General features: G+C 44.4%; 1 protein-coding gene across 1 annotated transcript in view; it reads left to right on the top strand.

Moving 5' to 3' along the window:
* The window catches only part of LOC139577796 (NACHT, LRR and PYD domains-containing protein 3-like), a 48,563-nt gene extending 40,251 nt beyond the window's left edge, over positions 1-8,312 (top strand). The window contains exons 16-19 of the mRNA XM_071404970.1: positions 134-259; positions 5,810-5,936; positions 6,014-6,043; positions 6,683-8,312. Coding sequence (XP_071261071.1) covers positions 134-259; positions 5,810-5,936; positions 6,014-6,043; positions 6,683-7,083 — 684 coding nt within the window. The 3' untranslated portion in view covers positions 7,084-8,312. The remainder of the gene's footprint in view (positions 1-133; positions 260-5,809; positions 5,937-6,013; positions 6,044-6,682) is intronic.
* The last annotated feature ends 6,236 nt before the right edge of the window (positions 8,313-14,548 follow it).

The following is a 14,548-nucleotide window of genomic DNA, read 5'->3' as shown; positions in this document are numbered from 1 at the left end:
GACCTTAACTAACCAGTGGTGCAGTTTATGTTGACACTCGTTTAATGAAGATACCTGTGTTGCTAGTTTTCTGAATAATGTTTGAATTAGACTTTACATTGACTGACTGTGTATTCCTTGCCTCGTTTCGCAGGCTGTGGAACAACAGGAAAAGGCTCAAGGGTCTAAAAAGATTCTCATCACAAGACCAGAGCGGTCCTTAAAACTGAATCATTTCTTCAAACTGAACATTCCCTGTTCTACCTCCATCTATCCACAGGTAGAGTTTTAGTAGACTAAGAACATGAATCAGACATTTAAGTCACAAGTCACATATCTCTCTGTTTCTGTCTCTGTCTCTGTCTCTCTGTCTCTGTGCATGCTGGCAGTGTTTGGTGCATGCTGGGTAATGTATGAGCGAGTGTGAGTGTTGGCAGTGTTTGGTGCATGCTGGGTATTGTATGAGCAATGGGTGTTGGGAGTGTTTGGTGTATGCTGGGTATTGTATGAGCGAGTGTGAGTGTTGGGAGTGTTTGGTGCATGCTGGGTATTGTATGAGCGAGTGAGTGTTGGGAGTGTTTGGTGCATGCTGGGTATTGTATGAGCGAGTGTGAGTGTTGGCAGTGTTTGGTGCATGCTGGGTATTGTATGAGCGAGTGAGTGTTGGCAGTGTTTGGTGCATGCTGGGTATTGTATGAGTGTGAGTGTTGTCTGGAGTTAGATCGCCTGTGGTTTCTTTCTTGTTTACTTTTCTGGGTGGTTTTCCTTTTTCTGCAGATTCAGGTTTTTTTCAGTGGTAGATTTAGATATATTGTATTTCTTGTTGAATTGTCCTGGTTTTGGTGGGGATGGAGACCCACATGGGGTCGGCGTCCCTGCCACTTGGGCACGGCTTGAGGTGTGCTACTGAAGCTACTGTCACTGTGGAAGAGTTTCTGGTCGCAGTAGGAGAGAAGGTAGGCTATGAAAAAGTTTCTCCGCTTTTTCTCCGTCAACAAGGGTTACGATGTTGAATGTCTCGCCTTTTATTGCAAATGAGTGATTGGAACGCGAGTTATTGCAGTTTGGGAAGTTGGGTTTCAAAAACTCAGCTATGAAAAAGGTTGTTGTTTTGGCGACAGGTGTTTATGTTTTTGGACTCACCGGAGCAGACTTTGGAGTTATCGTTTAATGTCAAGTATGACAACAGACTGTATATGGCTTATGCTAGTACGGGTAGTCAACAGTGTTTTGAGTGTGGGGATGTTGGCCATAAGTGACATGCTTGCAGGTGGTCCTCGTAACGCCTGGGCTCACTGATGAAGGGAGAAGTGGGCTGACAGTGGTAGAGCAGCATCAACCACCTGTTGCTGAGGAACAAGTTGTTTGTGTTGAGGGTACTGAGTTGCAGCTTGTAACAGAGGGGAACATAGCGTCTGATTTGCAGCAGAAAATGATTGTTGTAGGAGCTCAGGATGGATCTGGGGAGCCATTTTCCCAGACTGGTGAGAAGATGCCCAGTACGAGTGATGTGGTACAGGAGGGGGTTCAGGTGGAGCTAGTCTCCCAGGTAGTGGAGATGCCCACTACGAGTGATGGTGTACAGGAGTGGGTTCAGGTGGAGCTAGTCTCCCAGGTAGTGGAGATGTCCGGTACGAGTAATGGGGTACAGGAGGGGGTTCAGGTGGAGCTAGTCTCCCAGGTAGTGGAGATGCCCACTACGAGTGATGGTGTACAGGAGGGGGTTCAGGTGGAGCTAGTCTCCCAGGTAGTGGAGATGCCCACTACGAGTGATGGTGTACAGGAGGGGGTTCAGGTGGGGCTAGTCTCCCAGGTAGTGGAGATGCCCACTACGAGTGATGGTGTACAGGAGGGGGTTCAGGTGGAGCTAGTCTCCCAGGTAGTGGAGATGCCCACTACGAGTGATGGTGTACAGGAGGGGGTTCAGGTGGAGCTAGTCTCCCAGGTAGTGGAGGAGATGCCCACTACGAGTGATGGTGTACAGGAGGGGGTTCAGGTGGAGCTAGTCTCCCAGGGAGTGGAGATGCCCACTACGAGTGATGGTGTACAGGAGGGGGTTCAGGTGGAGCTAGTCTCCCAGGTAGTGGAGATGTCCACTATGAGTGATGGTGTACAGGAGGGGGTTCAGGTGGGGCTAGTCTCCCAGGTAGTGGAGATGCCCACTACAAGTGATGGTGTACAGGAGGGGGTTCAGGTGGGGCTAGTCTCCCAGGTAGTGGAGATGCCCGGTACGAGTAATGGGGTACAGGAGGGGGTTCAGGTGGAGCTAGTCTCCCAGGTAGTGGAGATGCCCGGTACGAGTGATGGGGTACAGGAGGGGGTTCAGGTGGAGCTAGTCTCCCAGGTAGTGGAGATGTCCACTATGAGTAATAGGGTACAGGAGGGGAGTTCAGGTGGAGCTAGTCTCCCAGGTAGTGGAGATGCCCAGTATGAGTGATGTGGTACAGGAGAGGGGTTCAGGTGGGGATAGTCTCCCAGGTAGTGGAGAAGCACACTACGAGTGATGGGGTACAGGAGGGGGTTCAGGTGGGGCTAGTCTCCAAGGTAGTGGAGATGCCCAGGACGGGTGATGAGGTACAGGAGGGGGTTCAGGTGGGCCTAGTCTCCCAGGTAGTGGAGATGCCCAGTACGAGTGATGGGGTACAGGAGGGGGTTCAGGTGGGCCTAGTCTCCCAGGTAGTGGAGATGCCCAGTACGAGTGATGTGGTACAAGTGGGGAGTGTTGAGAGGGATGTGGCAGAGGGGAGTCAGGGGTCTGTGGCCTCAGTTGAGGAGGATCAGGAGAAGAATATGTATATTTCTGATATCCTTGTTGATCTGATAGCAGCTGGCGATGACTCAATTTACAATCTAGGTGAGGTAAATGGGTTCCTTGACCAGACTTTTGGGAAATCTATTAAATTGGCTTGGGTAGTAGAAGAAATAAAACAGAAAAGTTTTAATGTAGTTTTTCTACAGGAGATTCATAGTGATGAGGCTAATGAAGTTGACTGGGGTATGTGGTGGGAGGGGCAGCATATACTCAGTCATAGTACTACTTTCAGTGCTGGGATGGCAATTTTGTTTTTCTCAGGCTTAGGGGTGACTGTGGTATCTAGAGATTGTCAAGGGTTGGGTTTTATTGGTCAAGGCGGATGTTATTATTTTGTAATGTTTCTAATGAGGGTACAGGGCATATTGCTGTATTTGATCAAATTAAGGAAACCTTAAGACAGTATGACCAAGAGGGGTGTATGGTTTTAGCTGGGGACTGGAACGGTACACTGGATTTTACTGTTGATCACAATGCTGAAGAACCTCCCCTGCGGTCAGCTACTTGTCTGTCTGGTCTACTAACTGAGTTTGAGCCTCTTGATGTGTGGAGAGCAAGGAATGAAAAAGTTAGTCAGTACACATGGCTAAAAGTTAATGAAGGTGGTGTTGGTGCAGCAAGGTTAGACAGGTTATATGTATCTGAGCTCTACTGTAGTAGTTAATGAAGGTGGTGTCGGTGCAGCAAGGTCAGACAGGTTGTATGTATCTGATCACTACTGTAGTAGTTAATGAAGGTGGTGTCGGTGCAGCAGGGTCAGACAGGTTGTATGTATCTGATCACTACTGTAGTAGTTCATGAAGGTGGTGTCGGTGCAGCAGGGTCAGACAGGTTGTATGTATCTGAGCTCTACTGTAGTAGTTAATGAAGGTGGTGTCGGTGCAGCAAGGTCAGACAGGTTGTATGTATCTGATCACTGCTGTAGTAGTTAATGAAGGTGGTGTCGGTGCAGCAGGGTCAGACAGGTTGTATGTATCTGAGCTCTACTGTAGTAGTTAATGAAGGTGGTGTCGGTGCAGCAAGGTCAGACAGGTTGTATGTATCTGATCACTGCTGTAGTAGTTAATGAAGGTGGTGTCGGTGCAGCAAGGTTAGACAGGTTGTATGTATCTGATCACTGCTGTAGTAGTTAATGAAGGTGGTGTCGGTGCAGCAAGGTTAGACAGGTTGTATGTATCTGATCACTACTGTAGTAGGGTTTAAGGTGACATTACTCCTTTGGGTTTTTCTGATCACCATATTGTTACTGTTGATATTCACTTGTCCATGAAGGTCATCACCTTATTGGTATTTTAATGTGAAGATATTACATGACGACATGTTTTGGGAAAGGTTTTTGTTGTTTTGGGGAAAATTGAGGGTTATTAATTAGAATTTTGAATCCTTGAGACAATGGTGGGAGGTTGGGAAGGCCCAAATACGTGTTTCTTGTCAACAGTATACTGCTCTGTCTAGTATTGAAGTTAAAGAGACTATCAGGGCCCTTGAACAGGACATCAAATCTATTGAATTGAAGTTGCTCACTCAGAGGGACCCCGGAGCCCCTGGCATCGATGTTTTACCATCTGAGTTCTATAAGCACTGGGGTGCTAATCCAGCTGTCTATTCGCGGGGATTTTTATGAAGTGGTGTGTAAATCTTTTCATGAGGATTCTCTTCCTGTATCCTGTCAACGTGCTGTGCTTTCATTGTTGCCAAAAGGGGGGGATTTGGCCCTTTAAAAAAACTGTCGACCTGTTTCATTGCTGTGTGCAGAATATATAATGATATCTCAGTGTCTCTCAAACGGGTTGAAAGAATATCTGGGGCTGTTGGTCCACAAGGACCAGTCTTACTGTGTACCTGACCACGAGCGAGGCTTACTGGTTTCTCTGTGCCAGGGGTTATGAAGGGTCCCACAATAGCATTGTCTGTGTATGCAGATGACCTGACAGTTTTTATTACAGGGCGTGAGGATGTTAAGGTTCTCTCAAACGCTCTAAAGGTGTATGAGGGGGCCTCCTCAGGTAGAGTTAATTGGGGAAAGAGTGAATCGCTGTGGGCAGGTCTGTACCTGCCACTGCACAAGGATGGGCAAGGCCTGGTGGACATTTCTTCTAGGATCATGGCTTTCTGGCTTCAAGCAGCCCAGAGACTGTTGTACAGTGACGGTTCAAGCAGCCCAGAGACTGTTGTACAGTGACGGTTCAAGCAGCCCAGAGACTGTTGTACAGTGACGGTTCAAGCAGCCCAGAGACTGTTGTACAGTGACGGTTCAAGCAGACCAGAGACTGTTGTACAGTGACGGTTCAAGCAGCCCAGAGACTGTTGTACAGTGACGGTTCAAGCAGCCCAGAGACTGTTGTACAGTGACGGTTCAAGCAGCCCAGAGACTGTTGTACAGTGACGGTTCAAGCAGCCCAGAGACTGTTGTACAGTGACGGTTCAAGCAGCCCAGAGACTGTTGTACAGTGACGGTTCTAGCAGCCCAGAGACTGTTGTACAGTGACGGTTCAAGCAGCCCAGAGACTGTTGTACAGTGACGGTTCTAGCAGCCCAGAGACTGTTGTACAGTGACGGTTCAAGCAGCCCAGAGACTGTTGTACAGTGACGGTTCAAGCAGCCCAGAGACTGTTGTACAGTGACGGTTCAAGCAGCCCAGAGACTGTTGTACAGTGACGGTTCAAGCAGCCCAGAGACTGTTGCTAACTGAACTTTGTGTCAGGGGCAGCTAAATTAGCAATTTGGAGGACATGAAAGAACAAGATTCAAGGACAGGGGTCTGTGGACTTGGTGGGAATGCTGGAGGGGATGTTGGCAGCGAGACTGAGGGTTGAGTTTGCCTGTTAGAAAATCTGTTTGAGTATATTTTGTATTCAGAGGCTGTTGTGTTTAGTTACTGTGGAGGAAGATTTGTTGTTTTTAATTGATGTTTAACCATGTTTCTCTCGCTCTCTCTCTCGCTCTCTCTCGCTCTCTCTCGCTCTCTCTCGCTCTCTCTCGCTCGCTCTCGCTCGCTCTCTCGCTCTCGCTCTCCAGAAGATTCATCTCATACATAGAGACACCACACCAAGCTTTTTCAAGGTGAAAATGAAAATTACAGGGATTGAGATGGAGTTAATCGGTGATGATGAGAGGATAGTGTGGAAAGAAACTCTACAAAAAGGTAGGAGAATATGTCAATCATCACTTTTTCAGACAGATGCTCTTTAGAGTGATATAACCTATTTCTGTTTCTTTCAGATGAATTCATCACTGAAACCCATTCAACTAGTAAGTAAACATGAGAGATACAAACCAATGACTTGAGGGCCAGTCAACATGGTTTACTGTAGGACCTGGACTAGTCCAGTCAACATGGTTTACTGTAGGACCTGGACTAGGACAGTCAACATGGTTTACTGTAGGACCTGGACTAGGACAGTCAACATGGTTTACTGTAGGACCTGGACTAGGACAGTAAACATGGTTTACTGTAGGACCTGGACTAGTACAGTCAACATGGTTTACTGTAGGACCTGGACTAGGACAGTCAACATGGTTTACTGTAGGACCTGGACTAGTCCTGATTATAAAAGACTGTCTTCAAGAACAATGACATCTCCTCCAGGACTTGATGTAGATTAGCCTGGTTCTGAATGACCCAATGACATCTCCTCCAGGACTTGATGTAGATTAGACTGGTTCTGAATGACCCAGACTCTTTTTCTGTGAAACTGAATATGACTGAAACAGTAATGGTGTGATGTGTTCATTGATGCAGGTTGTTATTATTATAGAATGTGTTCTCAGTGCTAAGATTCAATAATACAATTTAGACTTTTATTGTAAGTCATTTTGAAAGAAGTCTGTTCCTAAATGACTGACATGTAAATGTACAAATGTATTTATTTTGGAACCTGACTCTCTTAGGTGTTGTGTTGGGGGCAGGAGGTCCGGCTGAAAGCAGTCTGACTGGTTCTGCAGAGCAGCAGCTGCGTTCTGTACGGACAGAGTTTGTGAAACGAGTATCAGGACCTGTCCTGGATGGTCTGCTGGACAGACTCCTGCAACACACAGTCATCAACCAGGAGGAAATGGAGTCCGTGAAGGTGATCGCTGAGAGGGCAGAGAAGGCACGTGACATCATCGACATGGTGTTGAGAAAAGGAAATGAGTCAAGTTCCAGGATGATCATCCTTCTTTGGGAGCTGGACCCCTGTCTTTGTTCACAGCTTCAGATGAACAGTTGCAGTCAACCCCTGGGTGTGGGGAGACAAGGCAGAATAGACAGGCAGGATGGTTCAACATGTTCTTGCTGTCTGTTGCTTTAATTCAGGGTCACAAAAATGTACAGAAAATATCAATCAAACATGACCAGTATAATAACAATAGACTTACTGAAGGACCAACCACACAGCGTCTCTCCTTCTGCAGCCTCCTGGAAGTGTGGATCTTCTAGCAGGAGGGTCAGTCAGTCCTCCACTAGGTACCTAGCTGGACCCCTATCTAGCAGGAGGTTCAGTCAGTCCTCCACTAGGTACCTAGCTGGACCCCTATCTAGCAGGAGGGTCTGTTAGTCCTCCACTAGGTACCTAGCTGGACCCCTATCTAGCAGGAGGGTCAGTTAGTCCTACACTAGGTACCTAGCTGGACCCCTATCTAGCAGGAGGGTCTGTTAGTCCTCCACTAGGTACCTAGCTGGACCCCTATCTAGCAGGAGGGTCAGTTAGTCCTACACTAGGTACCTAGCTGGACCCCTATCTAGCAGGAGGGTCAGTTAGTCCTACACTAGGTACCTAGCTGGACCCCTATCTAGCAGGAGGTTCAGTCAGTCCTCCACTAGGTACCTAGCTGGACCCCTATCTAGCAGGAGGGTCAGTTAGTCCTCCACTAGGTACCTAGCTGGACCCCTATCTAGCAGTCAGTCCTACACACATTCAACATAAATGTATTTGATGAATATATTGTACAGTGTTGGCCTGTTAGAGGTTCATGAGAGATACTGAATATCAACACAACCACCTCAGACTATCAGCAGCTTTCTCAGTGAGAGCCTCACATCTGGAACATTGACCATTGAAGGACATTTAAGGAGCTATGTAACCTGTCACTCCTTTAACAATGACTTGAGAGACAATCAGACCCCATCCATCACAATGTTTTTTAATGTTGTATATTTTCATGTTTATCTACCTGCCCAGGGACTACATTTCAAAACTAGCTAGCTGGCTAAATCTGGCACATTTACAAAAATGTAGATTAATGTGAAGTATCTCTGTCAAATACATGTAACATTTAAATTAAAAGGAATGTATTTTGTGTGTCTTTGTATGTACTATGTGTCCTGTCTGTCTGTCTGTCTGTGTCTATCTGTGTCTGTGAGTTGGTCTCTGATTACTGTGATTAGTTCATTGTAACATCTACTATACATTCTAATCAGTCTGTTTGGGGTTTGCAGAATCATTGTATATCATTGGTTACCCATCCTGTCATGTGACCACACAGATGTGACTGACTAGCTCTGAAAAGAAACGTAAAATGTCTTATAATGCCATTAATACTCCCAACTGTTATTATTTTTGAAAAATAAAATACTACAATCTGAAAATAATTGCGGACCACCAGGTCTAGAGTTTTTCTGCCAAACCTGGTTGTTGTGTCATACTGCCCTCTCCTGGTAACACTGCAAAACATCACCTAATTGATGATTGATTTAAAAAAAACTGAAATTCGTAAAATGTCATGACGAAATGTTAGCAGACTTAGAATGTTGTTTAACAATATGAATAAAGCAATAAAGTAGATATTCTTTAATATTATTATAATATTATAATAATAATATTATAGCACTGATGTTTGTTAACAGCATTAATGTCACGAGAATTTTGAATCCCAATGATGATAACTAAACAATCATTTAAGCGTTGACCAATTCCCGAGGTTTGTAAGACCCTGAGTTTTAATAATAAGTAGGCAAAGTCTAAGATTCTGCAAAAGGTTTGTTGTTCTTTATTCAGAGAGCTCTGAAGTCAAAAATGCAAAGACAGTCATTTTACAACTCCCACCCCCACCTACTTACACACACAGACACACAGTTTTATCACTTTTCTACCAGCCTTGGCAGTTTCTCGCCGTTCCTCTCCTCCCTAGATTAGAGAGGCCTTGGAAGGGCCCTCTTTCCCGTTGTCAGCTTTTCAGAGTTATAACCAGGTCATGTGTAGTCTACCAGCCTCTGTTTTCTCAACCATACATTTCTCCCTCTTAACTTGTCCAACAGACACATTATTGGATTATAGTCTTATAATTCTACATTTCACACCGTTAAATACGTTTCAGGGTGGAATTCATTAGTCACTTTAAACATATAAATTCCTTTATCAATCCACCCTATGATTAAATATTACACACTGATACTTCAACCTTCATTGGAAATATAAAAGTTACACAAAATCAAACAAATTCAATACATGTATTTACATCATATCCTCATCTATATTATAACTCTTTTAAGGTTTTTCATGATAATCTTCATTAACCAGTTGATCGCGTAATCCCTAATTACAGGAATCTTTGATATAAACTATAAGTCTTCAATTTAATGATAGCAAAGACACGACACTGCGTTGCAGCTAGCGTTAGGGAAAGACAGCGTGGTCGGTGGAGAAGGCACGGTAGCCTGTGACCATACCTGGTTGGTTTTCCAATCCATCAATGGGAGTAACCGATCCATCAAGTCTGCTCCAAGTAGCAGGGGTACAGTTTCAAGGCTGGTGACATACACAGGGTGGACGAGCGATACGTCCTTGAAGTGTAGTTTCAGCATGACTCTCAATGTGAGAGGCGAGGTAGTCTGAGTGACCCCTCGAAGTGTAGTGTCGCATCGTTCCACTTTTAACCAACGTTTAGTTGGCTTCAAAGCCCTTTTTAGATCATCAAACAATGTTTGAGAGATGAGTGATATTGTCGCACTGGAATCAATTAGCGCATGACAAGTTAAGCAGTCCTCCAGGTATGGTCGTTTCGATTGGTGTTTAGTGGACATATTCCCCACAAAGTGGAGTGGTCGTTCGCAACTACGTGATGTGTCAATTCTGTTCAAGGTGGAAGCAGATCGACTTTTCAGATTTTGAGTGGGCTTGGCTTTAACGAAGCGTTTGACCTTTTTCTTCGCAACCTTTGTATCAGAGTCTATAGACAAAGCCCGGGGGCTTGTTTCTTGATCAAGCGGGCCCTGGATATGGTCTCGAGTGAGAGCGGGAGAGATTTGAAATTTAACGGCCTTGCTAAAGGTGTTAATTCCTGCGGACCTGGTGTCCGGTAATTCCCCGTCTAGTCCTTGTGACTTCTCTTTTACCCTTTTCTCAAATGTTTCTCGCTTTAGTTCTTCATGTAGTGGAACTTCTGGAGAACATTGCTCTACATTTTGATCATCCTTCAACCCTTTGTTACCCTTGTGCTCTGACACTTTGTGTGGGTTGGGTGCAGGAACGTAGTGAACAGGTCGATTGTAGCGTTAATCATTTTGATGGCGACGTACTCTACAGTTATTTCGATTGCGGAGGATATTGCAATCATGGTTTCGTGGGTGAAACTGTTGATGTGCGTCGTCTCTTAACGCTCCAATACCTGATAATACCTGATAATGCACCCTCTGACTGGAGTGAGTGCTCCTGGTCAAACTTCAAAACCGAGTGGTCAGGGCTCTTAGCGTTGCGAGCTTTTGATGCCTCAAAAGCTGTGCTTGCAAGCTCTCTGAGTTGTAAGATAGGCAAGCCAATGTGGGCTGCAGGGCCCAAGTAGGTAATGAAGGTGGGATACATGTTCGACAGGAACATTTGTTTAAATGGTAACAGGTCTTCCATGCCTGTTTCAGTGAGTAGGCCAAAGTAAGGTGAACGAAGCCTATGATAGTAAGCTTGTGGGTGTTCATTCCGAGCTTGTTTGACCGTGTTAGCCAGGGAGCTATCGTGTTTGCGAGTTGCAGAACCACTGAATTCTAATTTCAAAGCTGTGGCAAGTTTAGCGTAGTCATTTAGCACGTGTTGCTGTTGTAGGCGAATTAACCTTGTCACGTGTCTATTCGACGTTCGCTTCAACAGGTAAACCCTGTCAGAACCCGTAGCGTTCGGGTAGCCATCCAACGCGTCCTCTATGTCAGCTAGGAACGTCTCAGTATCATTTGGCTGACCTGGAACGGGGTCAAAGGTGGGGAAATACTTGACGAGTTTGTCAAGGTATTCCGCGTCAAGCGGGCGGAGAGGGTGGGCTTTATCCTGTGGGGAAAGTGGGGCCAAAAGGCCAAAAGAAGAAGCCAAGCTTTGGCTTTGTTGGCCAAGAGGTACCATATTACTCAGTGCCGAATGGCCAAACGGAGAAGACTGGGGGACACCTGACGGAGGCAATGTCTGAAACCTATCGTCTTCACTCCTTTGAGTACCGGGCTCCGGTTGCTTGGATGGATAGTCACGCTGTAGAGCGTGACCCTTCTGGACTTCCTCCAGATGGTACCTAAGGGTGGTATTCTGCTGCATTGCAGAGTCCACTTGAGCGCTTAGAGTACTGATTTTGGACACGTGAGTGTCGCACTTGCTCCTTTCGGTCTCAAACTTATCTGTCATGGTTTGCAGATACAGGTCTTGAGTACGGAGCGAGAGATTCAGTGATGAGATTTCTTCCGCTTGCTTAGAAATCAAGATTTCCATCTTCATCACCCGAGTTCTCTCATCATTCATTTGGTCAGCGACTTCAATGAGACTTCAATGAGTTCTGCTGATTTGTCATCCAACTTCGTCATTGTGTTCATCAACTGATCGTCTTTGGTCTGCAGAATTTTGAGTAGAACCATGTTACTCTGAGTAACGTTCAACCAAACTGCCTGCATGTTATCAAATTGCGCGCTCCTATTTGTAGATAACTCAACAGATTTATCTAGTTTGGAGTGGACTACCTCGTATTTAGTTTTGGCTAAATCGAGTTGTTCCTGGAGACAACGATTGTGTTGAAGAGTTTGTGCTCGTTTATCGTCATAAGTATTTGCAATTACTTATATTTGTTCAGATTTCAAACGCAGTTCCTCGACTAGCAGAATGTTTTCATTTCCTGCTTTTGTCAATAGTTGCTCAGTTCTCTCCGCCTGTACCCTAATGCTAGCCACGACTGGCACGTGCTTCAGCTGTGCACGGTGGTATTGGACCGATGCCACATTTTTATGGCGATACATCAGTGCAAAAGTGGGGAGAACCGTCACAAAGCCTGTGTTTGATGGTTGATTTTGGAGAGCGTTCGCAATTTCGGCTGTTTTTTTCACTAATGGCATAATTAGGGTTGGTATCGCTGCTGAGGTCAGAGATCAATCCTTTTATGGGTGGAGGTTCACTACTTAGCGGAGGAGTGGTGACCACCTCCTTTGATAGCTTGCACATTATTAGAAAAATTTAGAGAACATTTTTCACTGAATTTATTCAAAGTTTGGATTTGGAATTAATTGGAAGCTGCAAAGACAAGTTTAATCTATTTATAGATGTTGACAAACTACCAGTACTGTACCAGTAATGTGGAAGTTGGACGTGAATGAATTTGCAAAAGCAAATTGAATCAATTAATCAATGCCAATGATTAATCCTACCTGTGTAGGCTCTGGGTATTAAACTTTAATTAACATGAGATGTGGCTTCATCTAGGTTAATGTGAGAAGTTTAAAAAAGTCTCATTTGATTGGAAGAACATTAAATTATGTTCAACAATTTAACTTATTAAATTGAATGAGACGATAATCCATACAATCTCTGTTGATTGGATATCATATGCGTAAACAGTAGACCAAATGTTGGGCACATTCAACACTGTGGCACTTCTCCCTAAGGCCGAAACCACATGGGATTCCCGCTGGGCGGGGCTTCTGTCAATACTGGATTATTGAATGGGTTCTGAAAAACCCAAATTTTACTGATTGATCAATTTAATGATAAATCAAACCTGTATAGGCAATTTGTGAATTAAACTTTAATTAACCTGAGAAGTGCTTAATCTAGGTTAGTTTGGAAAAGGTTTGCAATGTCTTATTTAGAGAACTCAACAATTTGGATATTATTTAAAATATCTATTTCAGAATGTAAATGGCCAGATTTACACTTATTAGTTCAATTGGATAAGACATTGATATTCGTCTGGAAATCATAAGTAATGACTTGAGTGTGACCTGAATAATTCTTCATGAACGAACATTCTGGGCACACTTCAGCGGCCAATGATTTAACCCGCTGAAATCAAACGGAGGAATTTCAGCGTGGCACCAGAAAAATAACAACTATTTTCTCTTGTTAGCTTTAGCACCTCGTGCCAGCTAACCCTCCTTCTAGTTTGGAGTTGTAGCACGTAGGATTCCCTTGGCAAGGGAAAGGTTTTACTAATAACGTATTATGTTCAAACCCTTTTCGGCGTTTTTTGACGATGTTTTAACCGGAACACGCGGCAAACATGAAATGCACCGAGAGAGATAATATTATTGCTGGTCGAGCTATATCTCCTGAATTTCAATCGGCTGGCTCTCTGTCCTCGCTCGAGAAATTAATAATGACCTGGCCTACCCGCGTATGAAACGCGCCAGGCAGAAATAGCCCTGCGTTTGGCCAAACGCACTATTTCTCAGATTTCTATAAATTAGCTTTTTCAGCCTACAAGAAATGTATTCGCTTACGTTGTCCACTGACTACGTCAGAGAACAACGTGGGCGAGGATTCTCCGCGCACCCACACAACAATGCTTGTCTATCACTCCAGAAATGTGTATAATAAATTTGGTTTATTATGGAATCTGCTTTTCAACTTTATACAGGCTGAATCAAAATGAAAGCCTCATTCTATCTTAGACTCCACACAACGGGGCATCAATATGTCGTGTCTTTGACTATGCCAGATTGATTGCTATGACATGCTATTCTATAAAATAATTTCTCCGGTATCAATATTACCTGATTGAACTAACCATGTAAATATTAATTAACTAGAGAGGGACACCACAAAAGAATATTTATAGAGCTGTTATCTTTCGAATAAACTCTTAAAGATTTTGTAATATTTTACTAAATAACAGTCACATTAATCGTCATTTTATTCAGTCTCATCTGAAAGTTATAAGTCCTTGATTGTCTGCAAGAATCCTGGCTAACAAGTTGAATCAGCAATACAAAATTGGGTTTAATTATTTATTTACTAAATACCTAACTAATCACACAGAATCACACATATACAATTAAATCATAACTTGATCACAAATTACGTCATACAGAAAACGTCCCTAGCGGGCGGAATAGATATGACAGCTTGTTACACAAAGGGAAGGGGCGGGATTTTAGTGAAAGAGCGGGAGATTCGGAACATAGGCGAGCTGTGCTCTCGTAAATATCGTATCTTATGCATTCTAAATTACCGCCCATTTAAGAAAGAAAATGCAATACATATTTACTCTGAGCTGCGCTTCAGTAGGTTGGTGGTAGATGGAAGACCGTATCGCCAACCCGAGTCCTCTGTCCTTTGGAGGATGTCTCTGGTCTCTGGTAGTCACGGGATACTTTGTAGTGCCGTTGTGTGTGGAAGACGGGATACTCGGACCGTCCTTCCTAACCTGCGTTTGTAGCAGCTGTTGCCAACTCAACGGCTAGGAGATATCACTTCTGTAGTGAACACGAGTTCAAAGTTCATACCATTCGCAATCAAAGTCCATGCTGATGTTGGCTTCATCTAAAGTGATTATCTGAACCATTCTGACACTGGATCGTCATCCTAGCATACCCGGAAC

Source organism: Salvelinus alpinus, chromosome 6 (genome assembly GCF_045679555.1).
Source record: "Salvelinus alpinus chromosome 6, SLU_Salpinus.1, whole genome shotgun sequence".
Classification (NCBI taxonomy): Eukaryota; Metazoa; Chordata; class Actinopteri; order Salmoniformes; family Salmonidae; genus Salvelinus; species Salvelinus alpinus.
Note: the sequence above shows the minus strand (reverse complement) of the source record. Positions and strands in the feature narration are given on the sequence as shown.